The 22,095-nt window shown below is 36.7% G+C and overlaps 1 protein-coding gene across 2 annotated transcripts in view; it reads right to left on the bottom strand.

Moving 5' to 3' along the window:
• The window catches only part of SRPX (sushi repeat containing protein X-linked), a 103,213-nt gene that overhangs the window by 5,065 nt on the left and 76,053 nt on the right, over nucleotides 1–22,095 (bottom strand). For both annotated transcript variants that reach the window (XM_051985040.1, XM_051985041.1), the window contains 4 exons: nucleotides 13,614–13,740; nucleotides 8,107–8,228; nucleotides 5,425–5,604; nucleotides 1,041–1,174 (listed from right to left, as the gene is read on the bottom strand). In XM_051985040.1, the coding sequence (XP_051841000.1) occupies nucleotides 1,041–1,174; nucleotides 5,425–5,604; nucleotides 8,107–8,228; nucleotides 13,614–13,740 (563 nt within the window). The remainder of the gene's footprint in view (nucleotides 1–1,040; nucleotides 1,175–5,424; nucleotides 5,605–8,106; nucleotides 8,229–13,613; nucleotides 13,741–22,095) is intronic.

Here is a 22,095-nt window from a genome sequence, read left to right as displayed (position 1 = left end):
GAACCAGTTCAACTAAATCAGTACAAACTAAATTGATCCCAAAAGCAGCTCTTTTAGTAGAAATATTTTGATCTGTGTTAATACCAACAGCAACCATACTCAAGAAATCAGAGCTATTTAAAGTTCTAAAAAATTTTTCATCATCAAGGCTGGAAAAAAGGAAGAAATAGGAGAAGAAAGGAGGGGGAGAAGGGAGAGAAAGAAGAAAGGAGGGAGGGAAGGAAGGAATGAAGGAGGGAAGGAAGGAGAGAAGGAAGGAAAGAGGGAAGGAGGGAAGGAAGGAGAGAAGGACGGAAGAAGGGAAGAAGAGAAGGAAGGAGAGAAGGAAGGAAGGAGGGAGGGAAGGAGAAAAGGAAGGAAGAAGGGAAGGAAAGAGGGAGGAAAGGAAGGAAGAAGGAGGGAAAGAAGGAGAGAAGGACAGAAGGAGGGATGGTAAGGAGGGAAAGAGGGAAAGAAGGAAGGAGGGAAGGAAGGAAGGAAGAAGGAGGGAAGGAAGGAGAGAAGGAAGGAAGGAGGGAAGGAGGGAAGGAAAGAAGAAAGGAAAGAAGGAAGAAAGGAAGGAAGAAAGGAAGGAAGGAAGGAAGGAAGAAAGGAAGGAAGGAAGGAAGGAAGAAGGAAGGAAGGAAGAAAGGAAGGAAGGAAGAAAGGAAGGAAGGAAAGAAAAGTTTTGAGAAGAAAGTCACCATTCACATGACACTGTCTAATAAGGAAGACAATAAGGGCATCAAGAATGATAATATAAAATACATTCCAAATCCAACAAATATTTGTTAAATGCCTACTATGTGTCAGATACTGAGCTAAGAGACTAAGAATATTATGATAAAAATAAATAGTCCTGCCCTCAAGATAACTTGTGTTCTGCTGGGAGAAAGAGGAGTTGTATATAACAAGTACAGAGGAGGATTATGATTCCAAAAGGCTTTGCAAGTATGGAGGAGAAATAGGTCATTCTGGATTCTTTTAGGAGAAAGGGTGAAGGGAATTCAGGAAAAGATTTTCCTTGTCTCCCTCTTTCCTTTCCCCTTAGTGGATCTTACCTGTAGCATCGAAAGTTGTGTCCTATAAAGCAAGTTACGGGCAGTTGGGGTAGACACAATAAGGAGCCTTCTTTTCTCATAAAACTGATCCAGAAGGGCAGCTGCAGTCCTGACGCCCACATTTATCTTCATAGCTGCAGTGGGAAAAGGCTGGTCAATGCTTAGGACAGAGAGTCCTTGTTTCTCCTCAGAGCACTCCATGGTTCCAGGAAATTAATCAATCAAATATATTAAAAGTCTTCCATGTGTCAGAGCCATGCTAATACTAGGGATGAAAACATGAAATACTCCCTGTCCTGTAGGAGCTTATTGTGTAAAAATAACATAAATTCAGTATGAAACAATAAATTACTTGTAGGGAGAGGAGGATTACTTGAAGATGAAAAAAGCAGGAAATAGAGGACAAAATACTATAGATTGACAAGGAATGTCATCCAGAAGAAACTTTCCTTTGTATTAGAGTCGAAGGGAGCCATCTACTCCAAAATGAGGAAACAGAAATTCAGATTAGTTAAGTCCAAGAATTCAAAGGTTGTGACAGAGGCAAGATTCAAATCCATGTCCTATGACTTCAAACTTTCACTGCACTAAACTTCCTTCGGATAAAAGGATACTTAGTAAGAGAGTGGAGATACACAGAATAACAACTGACATTTATGCAGTTTTAGGAATAATAAAATGCTTTCCTCAAACAAGTGACTCTCTCCTATTCATTCTTTCATATTTAAAGTTCAATATATTATTGCACAGGTAGATTTTTTAAAAAATGACTGGTTCTTCTTTTTACTAAATAAAAGCATTAGGATATAAACCCATTTTGTATAGGCTTATTGAATATAATCTCTATCCAACTCCAGTTGTATACAGGATGAAGGGGGGATTATGTATCACTTTCTATTCCTACATGACTGATTTCTTCTGCCAGAAGTATATATTTTGAAATTTTTTTTGTTCTACCTAGCTTGGAAAGAATGAATATTTGGTAGAATTATATCCATTTCAAATGCTCAAATGTTGTTCTGAAATTTTTATTGATTGATACTATTTTCAGGTTATTGAAGGCTATAGTTTAGGTGGTAATAATGCTCAAGTTTCAACATATATTAATAGTTAAGTTCACCGAGATATTTTTATTTCTGTATTTGCATAATAGGGAACTGTCAGTCCACAAAAGAGTTTCCAATATATAATTCTAGGCATTATGTGATATGTTAGAAAGTATTCAGTAGATGCTAAATTTTTGCTTTCTATAGAGATGTGTTCAACAGTTCTTACCATTGCCTTGAATAATCTTCACTGATTACTAAGTTTGAGCTCCTAAAAGATAACCCTCATGAAATTTCTGATTGTTATAACTAGGTCCCAAATTGTCAACATCTATATTTAGGGAAAAAGCACCTGATCACTGTTTTTGTAAGTTAGTTCTATTCATTTAAAGCTTGAACCTACTGAATTAATGTAAAATGTAGAAATTTCCTCAAGTAAAGTAGGAAGAAGTTCAATATCATGCTTAATAGACTGGGGGAATCATTCTTCCCAAAGATATTATTATAACCAATATTGTAAAAGTGATGAGTTCCTGAATGGTGATGGTGTTGGACAAAGAGAAATCGAAGAACTGATCCCTAAGGCAGGCAGGAAAAAGGCACTGATAGAGATGAGTTTAGCTCCATGCTCTCATCCTCTGGAGAGACTGTCAGTCAGAAATCCAAGTTATGTCAAATGCCAGAGGTCCACCCTCTGAAGGGATCTTGGGTAGTCTCACCTTGCCATGTCCTGTCAGAAACTCCAGGCATATCTCTGAGGTTAAATTTTCCCTATAAAATCTACTTATAACCATGCACACTCATTGTACTCCCTTGGGTCCAAGGCACTCTGACTCATTGTGTCTTTCCTTATGCCACATGGTGTCTATCTTCTAACTTCACCATGCCTTATGGTGTCTCTCCAGACCCCACTTCTTCTCCTTAAAATTAGCTAACTCTTTTGGGGGTGATAAGTCCCTTTCAGGATTTAATCTATCAGCTAAGGGCATGCCCCAACCTCATGGAGTATTTCCTCTCTTCTGGTAAATGGCAAGTTCCACTAGAAAAGTTGCCCTTTCCATCATTAATTATTAAATTCCCTTCCTATACTCTCCCACTCTATTTCATTTATCAGGAATGATTTGTCTATTTCATATTTATGATTCCTGATGTCTACTCTATTGCACCATTTTGTCTGTAAACTATCCCCCTAAATAAATCTACCTTTTACCAAAGAGAATAGCCACTGTTAATTCTTCATATGAACGGGGTCCAACATTTGATGCTCACCATCATCTGGTGTCTACATCAGTCATATCAATAGGTTCAAATGTCATAGCTAGAAAAATATACATGATAGATACTCAAATCACTTTCATTTTCAAACAAGTATATTAATATTTATCCTACATGTGTACAAAACAAAGGGCCCCTCTGGTGACCAAAAAGGGGGACATGAATTCTTATACAAATAGCAAGTTATCTAGAGATTTGGGGTGTGTGTGTGTGTGTGTGTGTGTGTGTGTGTGTGTTAGAGCAAGACAGAGAAAGAGGCAGACAGTAAGAGGAACAATAGAGACATTCAGATGGAAAGACAGGCAGACAGAAGCAAACATAAAGACAGAGCCTGCCACTATGCTAATGCAGGAACTCATCACCTCATAGCTGACCTATTGCAGCCTATTGGTTGGTCTTTTACCACTCCAGTCCATTTTCCATGCAGCTGACAAAAGCATCTTCCTGAAACACAGTTCTAACCATATCACAGCCCCATCCCTATTCTTCCTCCCCATCAATACATTTCTCTGCTTGGTAAGGGCTGAAAAATTTTCCTTCCCCTTCATCTTTCCAGTCTTCTTATACTTTAAATGCTTTCACATACTTTGTGATCTAGTGACATCAACATCCTTGTGGTTCCTAAAACATCCATGTCTCTAGGTATGTCATTTCCTCTAGCTCTTCCCTATAACTGGAATGCTTTCTTTTATCATCTCCTGGATTCTCCTGCCTCCTTCAAGGGCCAAATAAAATCCCACCTCCTGCAGGAAGTCTTTCCTTATTCATCTTAATTCTAGTATCTTCCCTTGTTGATTATTTCCCAATTTTCTTCTATACATATTAGTGGATATAGTTATTTTGACTTCTCCATTAGATAAAGAACTTCTTGAGGGCAAGGACTATTTTTCACCTTTCTTTGTATCCCCAGAATTTAGCATAGTTCCTGGCATATAGGATGTGCTTAATATTTATTGACTCATTGACCTGTCAGCAGTCTAATTGGAAACTAAAACATTGTGGATCACCTAGAATCTAACTGGAGGGTCCAAATTAAGAACAGGAAATAAAAATGTTAGGGAATATAAGTTTCATTGATTTTGAACCAGAAGAGGTCATCTAGACCAACTCTCATTTCACAGATGAAGAAACAGAGGACCAGAGAAGCAAAATGTCTTCTATCCTGAGTGCAATAAAGCATCAATTCCTATTCCTGATAAGATGCTGCATTATTATAAAGGAAGACAACTCTCCAATTCACCTTCTCTAATCTCTTCCATTATCTGTGTGACCTTTGGTAATTATTTTCAGTTATCTGGGCCTTCATTATCTATGAAATTAGAAAGTTGTACTCAATGATCACCACCAAGATCTCTGGAGCGCAAACATTCTTTGTAAATAAAGTACAGGGAAATAAAGAGAGGTTCTTAGAGTTCTCAGTTGTCTTATTTTATATATTTTATAGGACCTTATATACACTGATATATTTTATAGGACCTTAAAAGGAAAGGGGAGGGGGAAAGTATCACAAATAAGGAAATCAACATGCCTAATAACATGGGAGAGAAAGAAAGTGAAATTGAATTTGAAGGGAAGGGGAGAGATGGGAAAGAAGAAGAGAAAAAAGGAAGGAAGGAAGTTCACCTCCTCCCTCCAAATTAAATGATTTACTCAAGATCCCTCAAGATGCTAAAAAATATTTAGCAGAGCCACAATCAGAAATCTGATCTTCTATTTTCTAACCCATGGCTCTTTCACTCCACCAACCTGTAGAAAGAGCACACTGGGAGCAATGAAGATGAATATTCCTTGGTTCAAAATTTTGTAAAGTGTCAATCCTCATCTTTAGCACAGAGAAAAGAAGAAAGACCAGAAGAAGAGCTAGGACAAAACAAAAGCAAGAGTCCTACACCGAGAAGGATTAGGGTAGTTTTCAACCACTCAAATAAAGTAGAATTATGTTCAAAGCTTTCAAAACAGAACAGAAACCCCATTTTACTTTTCTGTATTTCATCCCTTTAATCCTTAACATATGATATCACCAGGCTCTCCAATATAAGTCCAGAAATCAGCTCCTCACTTACCTTTACAAGTCGGATCTGTGCCTGACCAGTCCAAGTTGGACTGACACACTCTGGCTGGGCTGCCTTGTAGCTCATAACCTCCAATGCAGGAAAACTGACAGGTTGCTCCATAATTATTGCCATCACTGGAACATTTGATGTAGCCATTTTCTGGAGCATGAAGCTTATTGCAACGTTGGACTGTAAAGAGAGGGCATTCAAAAAATAAAGCCTCCAAAACAATAACAAGAATCATAAGAAGGAATTCTGGTGCCTATGGCAACTTCCAAGAAAAGGAAAGGTGGAAGGCTGGAAAAATCCAATATTCTATCACTAGCAAGCTTTCTTCTCTATATATTGAATTTAGAATATTTCAGTATCAGTAGAATTAGATATTTCAGTATCAACTGCTTTCCTGTGCTTCCTAATCCTTCCTTTTTAACCACTTTAGCCTTGCTGCTTTAGAGTTTCTACTTCTCTTTCTTTCCAATGAAAGCTTTGGAAATCCTATTCTATTGTTCACAAACTTTCTTTGGTCTTAGATCTCTTCCTGCCATATTCTTAACTTACATAAATCTGGCTTTCCTTAGAAAACACTTTAGCCTTGACTACCTCTCCGAGAATGCAACATTCTCTCATGTCTCCCAGAAGCATTGGTCCAAAAAAAGGAAGAGGTGGCTTTGCTTCTTAATGCCATTGGCAGAACATCACTCATATTGCAATCTCTCAGGAGCCTCTCCTCCTTTGAGGCTCGCTTCATTTGTCTTAATATTAGCCCTATTCTGGTAGCATTTATCTACAAATGCCCAGGTCACTCTCCCTCTTTTCTCCAGTGTTTTCTGACTCAATTTGTCTCTTTCCAAACCCTTGCCCTCATATAGCATGCTTCAATAAACATATAAATGCATCTTTTAATGAAGAGCATTAGAGAGTAGAATTATGTAAATTAATGTCCCTGTCCAGACCAAATAATGGTAAAAAATAAAGTTCTTTCATTTCAACTGAGAAGTCTAGCATCTAATCTCTATCATGCTCTTCCCATCCCTATGATCTCTTTCTCATTCCTTAACTTCCAGTTACCAAAAAAAAAAAAAGTCTCTTTTATAAGTGGAGGTAAGTAAATGCCTGAGGCTATTGAGAGAAACAAGACCTAGGTCTCAGTGAAGCATGGGGGGACCCTGGACAATCTAAGGGAAATGGAAAACCTAAAAAAGGGAAGAAGGATAACAAAAGATGAGGGGGTGAGATTGGGGGGGGGAGAGAAAATGGAGAAACTTTACCTCCTTTATAATTATCTTAGCTCTAATCCTTCAAATAGGTGCTGACAATGATGATAGCAGACGACATTTACATGACAAAGGCACTGAATGTGAGAATCTATAGTTGACTGACAGTGTTCCATTGGGAAAGTCAGATCTTCTTTGAGCCTTCTGTAAAATGACTGGATGGGAGTAATTATCTTTGCTAACTTGTTCCAGACCAAAGACTGCTTTATTTTATTCAACCTGCAAAGCCTTCCAGCAAGTAGGTGCCACAAGTCTTTCCCCTCCCCCCCCCATTTTACAGAATAAGGAAATAATTTTAGAGAGGCTAAGTGATTTATCCAAAGTCGCACAACTTGTAAAGAGTGGACTTAAATCTTGTACACTCCTTGTTTCCATGATTATGACATTGCTTCATCCTGGGCATGGAGACAGTAAAAGCATTCAGGGCTGTAGATTTTGGGGTTGTTCCTTCCAGACTTTCCATACTTGCTGGTTGAGCTCTTCCTGAACTCAGATCCCGGGACAAAGTGTCTATTGCATTCTTGGCAATAGTCTTAACTGACCAGGCATAGTAAGAAAAGATTAACATATGTCAGATATATTCCTAGTAATTTCAGTTTTCTCTGGATATAGTCAGTCTTCCTTTGCTTCCTTTCCTATTTATTGTTCAGCTCTTACTGATCATGGCTGACAGAAGTTTCTGGCTGGCTCAGCCCTTAACTTTAACTCACATTCCTATATGGAAAGAGGAAAGTCTTTTTTGCTGGCCTCTCCAAAGAAATGGCAAATTCCTCCTCAAATATAGTGCCTCATCATTTGCCCAGCAGCTTGCCCATCCAAAGAAACAAAGGGAACAGCCCAAAATGACAGTTATAAATGGCAAAGCTAAATTTCCTGATGTTTCCAATATAAATTCCAATCCATTTTTCTACTACCAAAAAAGTTAGCATTATATAGTTTGAAAATTTGCAAAAAACTTTACAAATATTCTCATTTGATAATAACAACTCTGAGAGATAGTATCCCCACTTTTACGGGCTAGGAAACTGAGTCAAAGAGAGTACAGAAAGTATTATATTGTATTTTTAATTTATGGAATAAAACAGGCATTTCTATGATGTAGCAAAATAAAAAAGATAATTGCACATGAAACTATTACACAGCTATTAATTGTCTGAAGTAATATTTGAATTCAATTCTTCCTGACTCCAGGTCCAGGATTCTAGTTACTATACAACTTAGCTGCCTGGATACAACTATCTGCCCCTCTTCAAGCCCAGCACGTATGCACCCAAACTCCAGCTGCCTCATCTGCCCTAGCTGGTTTCCAAATTGAATCAATGTGACAACCATAAAAATAACTCTGCTCTTCACTCCAGAGAAATTGAACAGCTCTTGAAGAGAAGAAGAGAGGAAGAAATGAAAAGAATTAGCTTACCTCTGACTTTAACATGGAATTTACAAGTTCCTTTGTTTTCAGCTCTGTCATAGACAGTGTATTGGATCCTATGGTTTCCTTCTGGGAAATCTGATCCCGGAGGCAGACCTTTCAAAATAACACTGAAAGAAAGAGGAGGAGATATCCCCAAAAGGATTATTTTAAAACATTTACTGAATGTCTACTGCATTCAGATCACTGTGTAAGGAGTTGGAGATGCAGAAGTTAAAGCTACATGCTTCCTCTCTATGGGAATACAACTCATTTGGGAAGGCAAAGTATGTACACAAAATTACAGGCATCAATAAAGCACAGTACATGCCAAATGCCAAATGACAGAGAAATAGTCAGCAAAGAAGTTGGACAGGAGCCGAAAGATTTGGGTTGAAACTGGCAGGTGAGTCTTCACAGTAGTAGCAAAACCTAAAAGAGAGACTTGAAATAACTGAAAGAAATAAAACAAAACATCGTACATAGTAACATCAGGAGAAAAAGCATGAACATAGGATTGTATATTTTGTGCTTAGAGCATAGAAATATTTGACTAGAGCAGAAGCTTTCTCTAGGAAGAAGAGGCAGAGACAACTGTGAAAAGATTAAATAGGGGAGAATGTGGATGATCTTGAATGCTGATTTCATCTACATTGTTACAGAATCAAGTCCAGAAAAACTTTGTAAGCTAGGAAATTTTAAGTATTTTTTTTCTGACCATCTGAAAATATTATCAATAGTTGTATTTCACTAAGGGAGGAGAAATGTAAAGCAGGCAGGAGGGAGAAAAGGATAATTCCGAATCACTGGGGTATAGTCTAATTTCTAGAGGGTAGAATTTGGGGAGATTTTATAGAAGGGAATTCCAGGCAATCAGAGGGAAGCATAAGAGTATTTGATTCCTCATTAAACATAGGGCCAAGAGAACCAGGAGTTAGAAGAGCGGCACTGAAATAAAGTTGGGAAGGTATCAAAGACAAATATTACATCAAAATTTTATGAGGCCATTCCTTTATGAGAAAACTTTCTGAGCCATAATTTCCATTATCTTTCCAAGCATACAGAGGAACAAACTTTGGGGGGGGGGGAATTCTGCTGGTAATACTATGTGGCAAAATACACTGAGAGACTAGAAGCAATCTGAAAATGTTAATTCTACCTTTCATGTTACAATAATCAGGGAGGTTTAAAAAGTTAATATAATGTTTAAATCTGCTTGACTCACAACTAAAAATGTATATTAAACATGTAAGGAATTAGTTCAATGTTTCATATATGAAAATTAAAGGGAAAAGAAAGCACACATTGTATAAAAACCCTTGGAAAACATTAATGAAGAATTGTATCTATCAGCTTTGAGGGTTTCCCTTCAGAGAATTCTAGGTTGTTATCAATGATACTCAAGGACCTCTCTTAGTCTGAGCTAAGTCAAGGTAAAAAGTTAAATACAATTCCCTCCCCTGTCTACAGGGAAGCGCTATGGCCCAGTGGATGGAACACCTGACTGAAGAATCAAGTAACTTGGCACTGACCCCTGTCATGCTCTGTGACATATCTCTAGGTTCATTCTTTTATAGGACCCTGTTTTTTGTTCAGAATTATGAGGATATTTATAAGATAGAGTTTCAGAGAAGGAAAAGCAGGAAAGGTTATAAGGAAACAGACTATAAGATTGTGAGAACCTAAAATTTAGCTCAACTCACTCTGAAGCATCCCCTATTAGTCAACACAGAACTCATTACTCCTTTTCTAGATAATCTGCAAGCTCATCCATCCCTTCAGAACTCCTTCCTTCCTTCCTTCCTTCTTTTCTTCCTTCCTTCCTTTCTTCCTTCCTTCCTTCCTTCCTTCCTTCCTTCCTTCCTTCCTTCCTTCCTTCCTTCTTTCCTTCCTTCCTTCCTTTTCTTTCTTTCTTCCTACATATCTTTTCTTTCCTTTTCTTTCCTTTCCTTTCCTTCCTGTGCTTCCTGGAAAGGTACTTTCCTCCCCAACTCACTCTTATGTGCTGTCTTTCTCATTACAATGTAAGCTCCTTGAAAGCAGAAAATATCTTTCTGTTTGTATTTCCATTCCCAGTACATTGCATTATACTTCGCACATAGTGCTTATTGACTGATTGACAGCCTACACAGTTAACTAGCTGACCAAAGGGTAATCTCTTTTGTTTGCTTTTATTTACTTATTTTCATTTTCTGTGAACAGCTGATTCCACTACGCCATACAGATGTGAGACACATGCACATAGGAACTAAATAAGAGGCAGCTAGGTGGCACAGTAAATAAGGTGCTAGGCTTAGAATCAGGAATTACTAAACTGTACTCAGTCACTTACTAGTTGTATGGGCCTGGACAAGTCATTTAATATCTCCTAGACTTGGTTTCTTCATCTGTAAAATGAGGATAATACCACCTTCCTCCCTTTCAGAGTTAGAATCAAGCGAGATAATATTTGTGAAGTGCTTTAGCAAATCTTTAAAACACGAAATAAATGTTAGGTGTTAAAGTACATTCCAAAAAGTGCTATATAAATATTAGCTCTTATAAACTGGGGGTGTTTCCCTAAACTAAGCTAGGCTGGTCTCTGGATAACATTCAGTCTGTTGCTAAGCCTAAGAGGCTACAAAAAAAATTGGAAAGGGTAACACCTTAATTGTCAATAGTTCCCAATATCATAGCTAATTTGAATATAGATTTGTAGAAATGAAGTTCCAAATTAGCACCCATGTAGATAAACAAAAGCCCTGTTGAAAAGGGTAACTAGGTGGCACAATGGATAGAGTGCTATGTTCAAAGTCAGGAAGATTTGAATTCAAAAATGGCCTCAGACACTTAGTAGATGTGTGAAGTTGGACAAGTCACTAGGTCTTTTTGCCTCAGTTTCTGTATCTGCAAAATGAGCTTGAGAGGAAAATGGCTAATCACTCCAGTATCTCTGCCAAGAGAAACCCAAGTAGGATAACCAAAAGTTGGGCACAACTGAAATGACTGAATATCCATCCCTCAAAAACAGCTGACTGTTTTTGTACAGCCCACAAGTTGGACCACGATGTGAAATTGCTTATCTATGTTATACATATGCCCAAAGGTATGTCTGAATCTTTTATCTAATCACAAGACATTCCTCAAGCAAGGATCTCAAAATTAAATCTCCCCCCCATCTTCCCATGTAATTAAGGGCGGTAATGGTCTAGTTGCTCTCATTTCCACCCTACTGCCAGCATCTTTTCCACATTCTGTGTCCTAGAGCATAAAAACTGCAAAAGCTACTGAAATAAAAGGGGAAGGGGTCATTAAAATGCCCTTTTAAAATGTCACAGTTATAACCAGAGCATTCAGATTATCAATGAAAATGCCAAAATAGATGCAGCTGCTGAGTCTTTAAGAAAATAACTCTATAGTGACCTGGCCAGGTCTGGCTCCATGTTAAATGCTGTTCTTAAAGGACATTTCATTTTTCAGGTGTTATTTATTCTTAAACCCACCTGCTTCATTTCCTTTTGTTAAGAATTTGTCGGTGGCCACTGGTGAAGAAACCAGAAACAAAAGGACTTATTGTGAGATAAGGAGTATCTCCATTACAAGGAATATGATTGAGACAGCTTCAGGACCCAGAAAGTATTTGTGCTAAGGTGTAACTAATATAGAGACAGGGCACTGACCCTACCTTCCCAGTCTCTGACTTGGTATTTCAGCTTCCTGGGGTCCCTGCTCTTCATTCTTTCCATATTAGGAAAAACAGAAAATTCCCTGATTTCTCTGGTCTAGACCATTGCCTTGGCATCAAATACCAAGTTCTCAGGGCATAAAAACCATAATACTGTTGAATGCAGTTGAATCAGATCAATGTGTAGTTGAGAAATATTAACAAAATAAATATACAATAAGACATAGATGACATTAATAAATGGCATTCTAAGTCAATATGCAGCCCACAAGGATAACTGAAGTTATTTGGTTGTCTCTTACTCTTTGTGACCTGAGTTGAGTTTTTCTCGGCAAAGATACTGGAGTAGTTTGCCATTTCCTTCTCAACCTCATTTTGCAGATGAGAAAACTGAGACAAACAGAGTTAAATCACTTCCCCAGGGTCACACAATTAATAAGTGTCTGAAGCCAGATTTTAACTCAGGAAGATGAGTCTTCCCAACACTAGGCTCAGAGTTCTATCCACTGCACACCAAACTGACCCAAAAGAATCTTTATGGTTGTTAAGTAGTTCCCATTTCTATTTGAGTTTGTCATCACTGATGTAGACTATCTCACTGCTTTTTAATTTTCCATTACTACCAGATTGGTTCTTTGTCCAAAACCTTACATAAGTTTGAGCTCTAACCAACTTGAGGTCTTGGATTTGAATGCCCAGTGTGTTGCATGTCTAAACTGCTAGTCTGCCTTTGGAACTGGAGATAATGAAAGGTAACCCCTCTGTTATTTCTCATTAGCATTTGTCCTCTATCCAAAGCTTCCATTTCTCTGTCAGTATTGCTTTTCAGGAATAGTTACCTTCCCTTTTCCCCTACACAAAGAGTCATCAAACTCCAGCCCAAGGTCAAATCTAGCCAGCTGACTGTTTCTGTATAGCCCACAAGCAAGAACACACAATGTAAAATTACTTAGACCCAAACTTATGTCTGAATCTTTTATTTAATCACAAGACATTCCTCAAGCAGTGTCATCTTGATATCTTGATTCTATCATAGTTCTTCCAAAATTGTGGATTTAAATATTTTTTTATTGTTTGATTGTTTCAATCCAGTTAGACAGGCTTTCCTCAATTATATAATGTGGGGGAGCAGTGTAAGAACCCTTACACTATTACATTATTATAAATCTGGCATTATTACTATCCTCACTTAACAAATATAGATGGACTTATTCAGAGTAACAGAGCTAGTAAGTGTCTGAGACAAGGTTAGAATTTAACCTTTTTCTATATGTAGTGTTCTAACTACCATATGTCAATGTAAAGTCACTTGGTATCACTTGTGTCATAATTTCTATCCAAAAGGGACACATTAATACAGTATGAGCTTAAAACCTGTCTCTGACATTTATAGATTACATGTGACCATGATCTACTTCACAGGCTGTTCTCTTCCCTAATTCCTTTATGGGCTAGTAAGGTAATGTGATTTTCTACCTCTTTCTTTTGTTTTTGTTTTTGTTTTTGTTTTTGTTTTTGTTTTTTTTGGCCAGGGTTGGGGGGTGACAGGGGGGATATATGATTGTTTTATTTTTTCTGATTATACCTGTATACTAACTTCTTAAATACAAAAATATTTATGAATCATGTTGGGATATTCAAATGGAATCTTATAATAAAACGCTTTGTAAATTTCAAAGGGCTCTATAAACATTAGTTATCACTGGAGCTGTTATTAACAAGTATATACCTATCACCAATACAAGTAGAACAATTCAAATTGGGCATTTGCCCTACTGACTAGGGCTCAATAACAACCTCATTGGATGTATTAAATAATATGATTATTAAAATAAAATGACCATTCACTTACTCAGTCAGAATGCCATCTGCAGTGTCCCTTCCCTCTGGAGTCTCCCAGAACACCCGGACAGTCAGTTTATTGGGCTCTGCTATCCGCTCCTTTACACTGGGGCACTGAATTCTAGGAGGCTCCACATCTGCTCAAACAATCAAAAAAATTCTCACTGTCATCATTAAGAGACAAAACTTTCAACATCTAGGGCTAGATGGGTGGAAAAAAAGGATCCAGATAGCCTGCCCACCCAGCAATTGTCAACATTGCTGTTTTTAATCTTGAGCCTTTAAATTCTTCAAACTCTTTCCTCATTCCTGCCAATGGGTTAACTTTTCTTTCTCCATCCAAATTTTTTTCTTTCCTGCCTTTACTTTTTTTAAATTTATTTTTAACATTAATTTCTAACATTTTTGAGGTCCAATTTCTCTCCCTCCTTCACACCTCTACCCTTCTTGAAAAGGCAAGAAATGTATCAGTTACACATGTAAAGCCATGCAAAATATATTTCCACATTAGCAATGTTGCACCTCAAAAAAGCAAGCAAAATAATAAAAGTACTCCAATTTGCACTCAGAGTTCATCAATTCTTTCTCTGACGTTGGGCAGCATTTTTTCATCATAAGTCCTTTGAAATTATCTAGTGTTATTATCTTGATCACATTAGCTAAGTCTTTAACAGTGTAACATCATTACACTATTGCTACTACTAAATATAATGATTTCTTGGTTCTGCTCACTCCACTTTGCCTCAATTCATATAACTCTTCCCAGGTGTTTTCAAAATTATCTATCACAATCATACCCAACTTGGTAAGCCATTTCCCAACTGATGGAATCTGCTCAATTTCCATTTCTTTAACACCACAAAGAGATGCTATAAATATTTTTGTACAAATAAGGTCTTTTTTCCTTTTTCGTTGATCATTTTGGAAAATAAAATGTTTGTGGCAGCCCTGTTTGTAGTGGCTAGAAGCTAGAAAATGAAAGGATGTCCATCAATTGGAGAATGGTTGACTAAATTGTGGTATATGAATGTTATGGAATATTATTGTTCTGTAAGGAATGACCAGCAGGATGAATAGAGAGAGGACCGGCGAGACTTACATGAACTGATGCTGAGTGAAATGAGCAGAACCAGGAGATCATTATATACCTCAACAACAATACTGTTTGAGGATGTATTCTGATGGAAGTGGATCTCTTCGATAAAGAGAGCCTTAATTGATCAAAGATGGACAGAAGCAGCTACACCCAAAGAAAGAACACTGGGAAATGAATATAAACTGCTTGCATTTTTGTTTTTCTTCCCAGGTTATTTATACCTTCTGAATTCAATTTTCCCTGTGCAACAAGAAAACTGTTCGGTTCTACACACATATATTGTATCTAGGATATACTGCAACCCATTCAACATGTAAAGGACTGCTTGCCATCTGGGGGAAGGGGTGGAGGGAGGGAGGGGAAAAATCGGAACAGAAGTGAATGCAAGGGATAATGCTGTAAAAAAATTACCCTGGCATGCGTTCTATCAATAAAAAGTTATTTTTTTTAAAAAAAGATCATTTTGGAAAATAGATCTAATAGTGACATTGCTGAGTCAAAGAGTATGCATAGTTTGGTAGCCCTTTGGGCTTAGTTCAAAATTGTTCTTCAGAATGGTTCAACCAGTTCACAACACTTGCAACAGGGCATTAGAGTACTTATTTTTCTACATTCCTTTCAGTGTTTATAAATGTCCTTTTCTGTCACGTTAGCCAATATGGTAGCTGTGATATGGTATCTCAGAGTTGTTTTAATTTGTATCTATCTAATCAGTAGTGATTTAGAGCATTTTTTCATGTGACTATTGATAACTCTGATTTCATATTTTTATAAGCATGACTCAGTTACTTATATATTTGAGAAATAAGATCTTAGAGAAACTTGCTATAAATTTATTGTTTCCTGTTTTCTTTCAAATTTTGACTACATTGGTTTTATCTGTGCAAAATCTTTTAATTTCATGTAATCAAAATTATTCATCTTACTTGCTATGATCCTCTCTCTTATTTGATCATAAAATTTTTCTTTAGCCATAGATATACTATTTAAATTTTTCTGTGTTTCTCTAATTTGCTTATTATTCCATCCTTTGTATCTAAATCATTTATCCATATTGAACTTTTTATAAAATGATATGAAATAATGATCTGTAACGACCACTCTAGCACCCAGGACACCTCAGAATCAGCCAGAGTCAGGATAAGCAAAATCCTCAGTCTTTATTCTTGGTCTTAGATGCAGGATTGAACAGGATGGAAGCAAATTCTCTGCAACTGCCTTCTCCCTCATCTACCACCAAGTGTGTGTCCCTGGCTCATCTTATTCCACCCCCTAGTCCCTCCTACAATCCTCTATACACCAATCACTGAACCAGTACGGATAGTGGAAAGGACCATTTTCCAAGCATATGCTCACAGAGTACTGTTCAATCAGTAGTTAGCCTTAAGGACTTGGCAATCCTGACCTTAGTGCATTGATTCAATAGTTTCATTCGCTACAATGATCTATATGTAGTTTCTGCTAAACTACTCTACAACTTTCCCAGCAATTTTGTCAAATGATTAGTTCTAGCTCCAAAAGCTTGGATCTTTGGACTTATCATTCCCTAGATTATTGTGGTCATTTATTATTATATATTGTATACCTAATCTATTCCCCTGATCTACCATTCCATTTATTAGCCAGTACCAGATTTTTTTTTTAATGATTATTACTTCATAATATAGCTTGAAATCTAGTACTGCTAGGCTACTTTCTTTCACATTTTTTAATGATAAAATTCTTGATATTCTTGACCTGTTCTTGCAGATAAATTTTGATTTTTTCTAGTTTTGTTATTTTGTAGTTTAGTATGGTGCTATTGTTAGTAAATTAAGTTATATAGAATTTTAATTTTTATCATGTTGGTTGTATATTAACCTTTTTATTTTTTAATACTAAAAATCTGGCTTTCTAAATATACTATAATATCATCTGAAAAGAGTGATAGTCCTATTTTCCTTATTGATGATTTTTTAGTTTTCAATTTCCTTTACTTGTGCTTTTTCTATAGCTAGCATTATTAATACAATGTAGAATAATAATGGTAATAACAGACATTGTGGCTTTACCTTTGATCCTCATTGTAGATTATTTTTGCTGATAGCTTTTCATAGATAATACTTTATCATTTTAAGAAAGGAAAGCATTTATTCTTATGCTCTAGCATTCTAAATAGGAATAATGTATTTTTGTCAAATGCTTTTTCTACATCTATTGAGATGATTATATGATTTTTGTTTTTGTTATTTGTGTGGTTAATTGTGCTTTTAATTTTCATTTAACCAGACAGCATTTCTGATATAAATCTCACATGGTTTTAGTATATTGCAATTTTCTTGCTACTTTTTTAAAAAATATTTTTGCATCAGCATTCATTATAGTAACTGGTCTATACATTTCTTTCTCTGTTTTTGCTTTCCCTAGTTTAGGTATCAGAACTATATTTGTATAATAGAAGAAATGTAGTAGAATTATTTTACATTTCTTCAAATACTTTGTATAGTATTTGGATTAATCAAATGCTTAAACAAGTTTGCTTGTAAAGCTATCTGGTCCTAAGGGTTTTTTCTTAGACAGCTTTATTTATTGCTTGTTCAATTTCTTTTTTGAATACATTATTTAAGTGTCTGTTTCCTCTTGTCTTGACCTGTGCAATTTATATTTTTGTAAATATTCATCCATTTTACATACTGACATATAACTGGGCAAAATAACATGAATAATTTTTTTAGCTCTTCCAGGAATTCTCGTTGGACTTGTGCCTAATTCACTTTTTTTCCTTTGCAGTTTTGCTTGTAGCTGTTTTGCTGTCATTGTCTTGTACAACCTTTGTGACTCAATCTTCCTTATTACTATATTAGCTTTTCTTTTTTTTTGGGGGGGGACTGGTTCTTTTGTTGTTATTTTCATTTTTCTACTGTATTTCTTAACTTTGAACTTTATGTTAAAGTTGGATTCTGCTCTTGAGATGGGACTGAGGACAGAACACTTTCCCAAACTTCAGGCTTTTTACACTGCTATTTTCAGGGCTAGTTCTGGGGGTGTGGAAGTTTTAGGTACTTTCATAATGTGTAATCTGGGGAGAGGTATGGTCATTGTCTTCTAAATCTATGCTCTGATCCTTACTTAGGAAGGGCCCTGCTCCTCTGCAGCTATGAACAGTACTGTTCCTCAAAGACCCTGGTCCTTTGTGATTGAAAGTGTTTCTCTCCACTCTATAACTGTGACCCAGAAGTGTGTACAAGCAATGGCGTTGACAAACAATGCCTTGTGCTAAGACTAGTGCTAGCAAAAGGGAACCTTGCTCTTTCTGTTCATCTGAAAGAACTCCTTTCTGTTTCTGATTCAATAGCTCCCCAAGCTGCTACCACCTACTGCTTTTGCCCCCAAGATCCATAGCTGGTACTGCTGCCATCTGGGTTCCAAGTGCCACAAGCTCCTCCTTCCAAGCTGCCACTTTCTGTGGCTCTGCTGCCCCAGAAATCAATCTGGGGCGTTATTATTTTTTTTTATTTTCTTTTTTTTAAATTTTATTTTATAATAACTTTATATTGATAGAATCCATGCCAGGGTAATTTTGGGGCATTATTTTAAAAATTGTTTGGAGAGGAACTTTGGGAGAGCTTGCCTGTGGTGCTTCCTTTACTCTACCAACTTGGCTCTGACTCACTCAATCTAGTTTTGACTAGTGTAACTTAACTAGTGTAGACAACCAGGATCACTAGAGGATAGCTTCACATTTGCTAGGAGGTCGTCTATGCTTTAAACAGCCATGTGCTTTTGGGAATTTAAGGAAGAGTAGAGAATAACAGAGAGACTATAATATATCACTGTCACTCCTCTCCTGAAAATTAACTTGGAAGTCACATATCATGTGTAATGTAAAAGTCATTCAACCTCAGTGAATATTTTATATTATTAGCTCATATAATCATATGTACTTTGGGGCTAGAAAGGATTTTTTGAGATCTTTTGCTTCAAAGGATTTTAATCTGGGATCTTTGAACTTTAAAGACAGAGATAGAGACATAGAGGCAGGGAGATAAATGGACAGATAAATATATTTCAATATAACTGACTTCCTTTGTAATTCTATGACTTTGGTTAATTCATTTAAAACATTATTCTGCTAAGGAGGGAAGAAACAAGCATTTATTAATCACCTATTATGTGAGAGGTATTTTAAAATTATTATTTCATTTAATCCTAACAATTTCCTGGGAGGTAAGTAGCTTTATTGTCTCCTTTTTACAGTTGAGGAAAATGAGGCAGCCAGAGATTAAGTGACTTGCTTGCGGTCACATAGATAATAAGATTTGAAGCCACGTTTGAACTTCATAAATTCAAACTCCAATGTACTCTATTCTCTGTGTTATCTACCTATTATCTTTTTGCCTGCCTTCCTTCCTTCCTTCCTTCCTTCCTTCCTTCCTTCCTTCCTTCCTTCTTTTCTTCCTTCCTTTCTTCCTCCTTCCCTCACTCCCACTTTCATTTCTTCCTTCTTTCTTTCCTTCCTTTCTTCCTTCCTTCCTCTCTCTCTCTCTCTCTCTCTCTCTCTCTCTCTCTCTTTCTTCTCCCTCCCTTCCTCTCTTCCTCCTTCCTTCCTCTCTCCTTCCTTCCTCCCTCTCTCCTTCCTTCCTTTTTTCCTTCTTTCCTTCCTTCTTTCTTTCTTTCTTTCTTTCTTCCTTTCTTCCTTCCTTCTTTTCTTCCTTCCTTCCTTCCTTCCTTCCTTCTTCCTTCCTTCTTCCTTCCTTCTTTTCTTCCTTCCTTTCTTCCTTTCTTCCTTTCTTCATTCCTTCCTTCTTCCTTCCTTTCTTCCTCCTTCCTTCTTTCCTTCCTTCCTTTCTGTCTTCCTTTCTTCATTCCTTCCTTCTTCTCTCTCTAGCCAAAGTTGGCTACTTACTGTTTATCTACATTGGAAGAAGTCCATAGGAATCACCTAGGCTATCCAAGAGATCTATGACACAAAAAAGGCAAATACAAATCTAAGGAGGCAAAGTGATTTGTCCAAGATCATAACAGTAGGTAGTAATACAGCTAAGACTAAACTTTCAAGATTTATTCTGATTTCAATACCCTCTGCATTGTCCTTACTGCCTGCCTCCCCAATAGCTATTGGTATAAAATTCAAGATCCTTCACAAGACAGAATAGTCAACTATAGCAATCTAGTGTTTGACAAACCCAAAGATTCTAAATTTTGGGATAAGATTTCATTATTTGATAAAAACTGCTGGGATAACTGGAAATTAGTATGGCAGAAATTAGGCAAGGACCCACATTTAACACCACATACCAAGATAAGATCAAAATGGGTCCATGACCTAGGCATAAAGAATGAGATTATAAATAAATTAGAGGAACATAGGATAGTTTATCTCTCAGACTTGTGGAGGAGAAAAAAATTTGTGACCAAAGATGAACTAGAGACCATTACCGATCACAAAATAGAAAATTTTGATTATATCAAATTAAAAAGCCTTTGTACAAACAGAACAAATGCAAACAAGATTAGTAGGGAAGCAACAAACTGGGAAAACATCTTTACAATTAAAGGTTCTGATAAAGGCCTCATTTCCAAAATATATAGAGAACTGACTCAAATTTATAAAAAATCAAGCCATTCTCCAATTGATAAATGGTCAAAGGATATGAACAGACAATTTTCAGATGAAGAAATTGAAACTATTACCACTCACATGAAAGAGTGTTCCAAATCACTATTGATCAGAGAAATGCAAATTAAGACAACTCTGAGATATCACTACACACCTGTCAGATTGGCTAAGATGACAGGAAAAAATAATGATGAATGTTGGAGGGGATGCGGGAAAACTGGGACACTAATGCATTGTTGGTGGAGTTGTGAACGAATCCAACCATTCTGGAGAGCAATCTGGAATTATGCCCAAAAAGTTATCAAACTGTGCATACCCTTTGATCCAGCAGTGTTTCTATTGGGCTTATACTCCAAAGAGATACTAAAGAAGGGAAAGGGACCTGTATGTGCCAAAATGTTTGTGGCAGCCCTGTTTGTAGTGGCTAGAAACTGGAAAATGAATGGATGCCCATCAATTGGAGAATGGCTGGGTAAATTGTGGTATATGAATGTTATGGAATATTATTGCTCTGTAAGGAATGACCAGCAGGATGAATACAGAGAAGCTTGGAGAGACCTACATGGACTGATGCTAAATGAGATGAGCAGAACCAGGAGATCATTATACACTTCGACAACGATATTGTATGAGGATGTATTCTGATGGAAGTGGATTTCTATGACAAAGAGACTTAACTGAGTTTCAATGGATAAATGATGGACAGAAACAGCTACACCCAAGGAAGGAACACTGGGAAACAAATGTGAACTATTTGCACTTTTGATTTTCTTCCCGAGTTATTTTTACCTTTTGAATCCAATTCTCCCTGTGCAGCGGGAGAACTGTTCGGTTCTGCAAACATGTATTGTATCTAGGATATACTGCAACATATTTAACATATATAGGACTGCTTGCCATCTTGGGGGGGGGGTGGAGGGAGGGAGGGGAAAAAACGAAACATAAGCGAGTGCAAGGGATAAAGTTGTAAAAAAACATTATCGTGGCATGGATTTTGTCAATACAAAGTTATTATTAAATAAAATAAAATTTTAAAAAAAATAAACATAAAATAAAATTCAAGATCCTTAATCAGATTACACTTCAATTTATTCGCTCCTCTTTATCACACATTATAAGACTTTCTGATCTTAGATAGAAGTTTTTCTTCCTGGTTATAGATCAGTCTCCCAGTTTTCTAAAAGGTGGCAGCTCTGCCTAACAATAAAGAGCAGCTTTAGCTCTTTTCATGGGCCAGATTGAGTTCACTAAAAAAAAGGTGAAGAGCAGAGGCAAGTTTGCAATACAGTGTGTTACAATCAGGATAATGAAGTGAGGGGTTGTAATAAGGAGTATTTATTTGCATTACTTTTTTAGGTTATACATGTATAATTAAGAAAAACATCTCCATATTAGTTATTTTGCACAAGAAGCCTCAAATAAAAGGAAAAAATGGAAGAAAGTGAAAAATAGCACGATTCTGTCTATATCCAATTAATATCAAGTCTGGAGGCAGCTAGTGTGCTTCATCATTAGTTCCTTGGAATTGTCGTGGATCATTGTAATGCTGAGAATATCTAAGTCATTCACAATTCTTCATCAAATAATATTGCTGTTACATTACCATTACTTTTTATCAAGACATGTACCGAAATATTTTGCTCAGCATTGCATATAAGTTATATTATGAAGAACTAAACTATCTGATGACAACAATACATATCAAAGTACAATTATTAACCCTTACTTGGAGTGCAAAAATGCCATATGCCAGCTTTGGCGAGGAAGAGAGGAAGAAAGGAAGGAAGGAAGAAAGAA

This window comes from Antechinus flavipes, chromosome 3, assembly GCF_016432865.1.
Source record: "Antechinus flavipes isolate AdamAnt ecotype Samford, QLD, Australia chromosome 3, AdamAnt_v2, whole genome shotgun sequence".
Lineage (NCBI taxonomy): Eukaryota > Metazoa > Chordata > Mammalia > Dasyuromorphia > Dasyuridae > Antechinus > Antechinus flavipes.
The sequence above is the reverse complement of the archived record's forward strand: the minus strand, read 5'-3'. Positions and strand labels throughout refer to the sequence as shown.